We start from the raw sequence: 3,878 nt of genomic DNA, 5'->3' as shown, positions 1-3,878 counted from the left end.
CTCCCCTCGGCAACGGCCCGCGGCGGGAGGGGGCGCTGCGCGTCACCGTCACGTGGCCAGGTCAGGCGGGCGCGCGTGACGCAGCTTCCTCCCGCGCGGGCGCGCCCGGCGCGACGCAACTGCCGCACGCCCCCGCCCCGCCCCTCCCGCGGGTCACGCGCCGCGCTGTTTGGGGGCGGGGCCTGGCGTGAGGGCGGCCGGGCCGCCGCGGGAGCGAGCGGTGTTTGTTGGCTGTGCGTCTCCTCAGGACGGGGCAGTGTTTTCCCCGCCGGCTGGAGGCTGCGCCACGGCTCCCTGGCGAGGCTTGGGTGTCGCCGCCGGGAGTTCGGCGCCTGCCGGAGAGGAGGGAGGCTCCGCCCCGGAGAGTCGCTGCTGTCCTCGTGGCTTCCTGTGTCCCGGTTCGCGGCCGGCGGCCCGTCCAGCGGCAGCTTTTGCTCTCACAGCCGCCGCTTTCGGAGCGCAGGTGCGGGTGTTGCCTCATGCCGGTGCTGGGGAGGCTCAGCGCCGGTGCGGGAGCCGGCGTGAGGCGAGTGGGAAGCGCCCGTTCCCTGGCGCCGGCCTTGCTGTCCGGCGGGCGGTGGCCCTTGGGGGCTCGGTGTGCGGCTATCAGCGTCCCCTGCCCGCCTGCTTTGCACCGACGGCCCTTTCTGAAGGAGCTGGGGGGTTCTCCTGAGCTTTTGGGATACTTTGCTTCACTGCGTGTATCCGAGAGAAAGTAAGATGGGTTCGTAGTTCTTTTCTGCAGTTGGAGGCCGGCAGACGGGCAGCGAGTGTTTAGGGGCAGGTCAGGCGCCGAGGCGGTTGCAGGTTTCCGAGAGCAGAGTTCCAAGGAAGGATCTAAAATCTCCGGCTGCCTTTGTTTGGTCGAGGTTATCCGCGACCTTCCCTACGGCAGAGTGGGTAACACAGGCATTAGGGTGTCTTTCTGGACCGAAGACTCTAATCCAGAACAGAACAGCCCTTTTTTAGTCATCACAGATGTTCTAGTCTTTATCGCTGGGGTGGAGTCGTTCTCAAACCCCATAATTTAAGATTTTTAAGACTTTTTTGAGGATTTTTAGGAAATAATTTTCAGTCTCTCTGGCTAAATGTGTATCTTCCCTTTTCCTAGTGCCTTGTGAGAGTAATCGTTCCCTTTTCTTGTAAGGAAATATAAGGTTTCATATGATAGTATTTCTGGGAGGGGGTTTTTTAATTTATGGGATTGCATACTAAACGTTATTTAGAAATTCAAAGGCTTGAATATGAAGTGTAACAAGTTTTTTTTTTAAGCAACATAGAGGTCTAAACTTTAAAAATTCCTCAACAAGAGATTCTTTTAAAGTATGTGCTGTTTAGGAAAAATATATGAGGTTGGAGCTTTGATAATTATTTAATTCTTGGTTTTCACTCTGTGCTATCTATCTTGTACACTGGAAAGGAGGTACTGTGGAAAGGGTGGTTTATACATGTTTGTGTATAATTGTATTAAAAATGTACAAATGCAGGTACTTCTAAATTTGGTATCAGTTGAGGATAATGATCCTTAAATTTAGTTGTGGGGGAGAAGATGATGTAGGTATAAAATGTGAATGCCAAATGGGTTTTTTTGAGAAAGTTAGTTTAAAATCAAGGGTGTGTTAAGGGGAGGGAGTGCATTTTACCATAAAACAAGGCTTTTTCCTTAGGTAGACAGAACTTGTTTCACATATGTACATCCCTGTGAAACAAGTTGTAAATATAAGATGTAAATATATCTTATAGCTACAACTTAAATATTTCCAAGGTTGGTATCTGATAGGTTAAGTTTTCTGAAGTGAACTTCAACAAAAACTTCCTGTAAAGGAAGCAGGGCTCTAATTTTGCAGCCCTTGGGCCTTTATGGCAACCTGAAACCTGATGCTGTTTGAATGGGAAGACGTTCTGTTTCTTTAAACAAGGAAAAACAGATGTAATACTAAAAAGTGAACTAATCAAGAACTTGCTTTATTTTTGGCAGGTACAGCTAAAAGCTGAAGCTGTAATGCACCCATGAGTGAGTAGTACTAGTCTTGTACATCAATGGCCTCTGTGCCAACAATTCCAGACTCTTACAACCATGTGTTGGCAGAGTTTGAATGTTTGGATCCGTTGCTTTCTGCGCTCAGGCTGGATTCTAGTCGGCTGAAGGTGAGTTGGTGTTTAGGAGGTATTTTGTTGGGTTGTTTTTTTAAATTCAAATAATAACCTTGTTTGGTTTATTATCAGATTAACCCCCAGGATTAATTTTGTTATTTTTGTGTGTGTGCATGGTAGTTTATGGATTGGGGAACACTTTGGGAAGCAGAAGTAGTGAAGACAAAGGGTCCTGTTACTACTCTGTGTGTCTGTTTTCTTAATGCAGCTGTGGGGTAAATCATACAGCCTTACACGATTACTGTCTTCTACTGTTTGCTCCAGTTGCAGAGTGCTATTCCGATCTCTTTGACTGTGCTGCCAGTGTTTCAGGAGTGGTACACACAGCTGGCAAACAATGAAGCCTTTACAAAAATAACATAATAACGTAAGAAAAAGGTACCGTTACTAGTGCTTACTAGCTACCATGTTGTGTGTTATGATTTTTATTCCTGCAGTGCACATGTATAGCTGCGTCGAAGAGATGGCTAGCTCTAGGCAGTTCAGGAGGAGGACTGAACCTTATACAGAAAGATGGTTGGAAGCAAAGACTCTTTCTCACTCATAAGGTAAGGGTAAAGAATTCCATACGAAAATTTTCAGGGCAAATGGGACCAGGAAAGAGACATTGTTTCAAGGTAATTGTTATTAAGAGTCAACAGGCATTTTCAGCTTGCTGAGTTGTCCAAATAAGGTGAAGTTTTGGACTGCTCCATTTAAAAAAGGTTGTGATACTGGAGTGTATCCCCAGAGTGTGTGGTGTAATAGATTTCATGAGGTGTGAAAGAGATTACTTGAGACGGTCGGACCTTTGTTTTTCAAATTCTTACTTTTTGACAGCAGCAACAGAGTCACCTGAATATTTGCGAATTAGAAGGAAACTTAGAATATGAAACCAGAGCAACTCACGTGTAGATAACTACCAAAGTTTGGATGTCCAAACCATGAACTACCTGGATAAGCAAAGAAAAGATAGGCTGTCTTGCCTTTGCTGAAAGAGGTCGTGGAACATGGATTGCTGTTTCTACAGCCAGATGCTATATCCCAGGAGCCACTGCTGCTCCATAACATAAATGCAGCCATTTTTTTGAGGTTGGGAGCATCTCGCTTAGTTCTGGCAAAACAACTTCCATGGGTGTGAGGACAGGAGACTGATTTCTGTGTTTCCCAAATCAGAGAATGAACTGCAGTTGTTTCTGTTGATGCTGTCATGTTGTTGTCAGCTGCATCTTTTTAGAGTAAACTCAGTGTTTGCAAACAAATCCCCCCCCAAAAAAAACACATCACAGCAAAGTGGTAGCAGCTGTTGACATGAATGTGGTTTATATCTGAGAGAAAAGTTGCATAGTGGTAAAGGCAGCACAAGAACAACTTTTACCTGCACTTACTCCCATATTTGCTTTCAGGAAGGAGCTATTTCCCGGGTTGCCTGCTGTTTACATGATGAAGACTATGTTGCTGTTGCCACCAGGTGAGTGATGTACTTACAAACCTCTATTATAGATAAATATTTATAAGTAGCTTCTAAGTTTCAGACTTGGGTATCTGTTGAGAATTTGGAGAGGGGCAGGGAATTAACTGGTAGAGGCCCCTACAGAATAATTCCCTGCACAGACAGTTTGCTTAACGTTTTTTCTGGAATAATTGTTCCTGAATAAGTATTATTTCTGTAATGGAACATCTATGGGAGAGCTAATGCATATGAAGTTATGATGATAAATGTCTCCCTGAGACCTTTCAGCATC

The 3,878-nt window shown here is 45.9% G+C and overlaps 1 protein-coding gene across 6 annotated transcripts in view; it reads left to right on the top strand.

Moving 5' to 3' along the window:
* LOC137663064 (serum amyloid A protein-like) overlaps positions 1-3,878 on the top strand; it is an 84,504-nt gene that overhangs the window by 54,162 nt on the left and 26,464 nt on the right. For 4 of the 6 annotated variants that reach the window (XM_068399915.1, XM_068399916.1, XM_068399912.1 and 1 more), the window contains exons 1-4: positions 188-463; positions 1,979-2,148; positions 2,592-2,702; positions 3,540-3,604. In XM_068399915.1, the coding sequence (XP_068256016.1) occupies positions 2,041-2,148; positions 2,592-2,702; positions 3,540-3,604 (284 nt within the window). In that variant the 5' untranslated portion in view covers positions 188-463; positions 1,979-2,040. Of the gene's footprint in view, positions 1-187; positions 464-494; positions 716-1,978; positions 2,149-2,591; positions 2,703-3,539; positions 3,605-3,878 lie in introns of those variants that run through there. The other 2 variants (XM_068399913.1, XM_068399914.1) reach the window with 2 other exon arrangements.

The sequence above is a fragment of the Nyctibius grandis genome, chromosome 4, assembly GCF_013368605.1.
Source record: "Nyctibius grandis isolate bNycGra1 chromosome 4, bNycGra1.pri, whole genome shotgun sequence".
In the NCBI taxonomy this organism is placed as follows: domain Eukaryota; kingdom Metazoa; phylum Chordata; class Aves; order Nyctibiiformes; family Nyctibiidae; genus Nyctibius; species Nyctibius grandis.
Note: the sequence above shows the minus strand (reverse complement) of the source record. Positions and strands in the feature narration are given on the sequence as shown.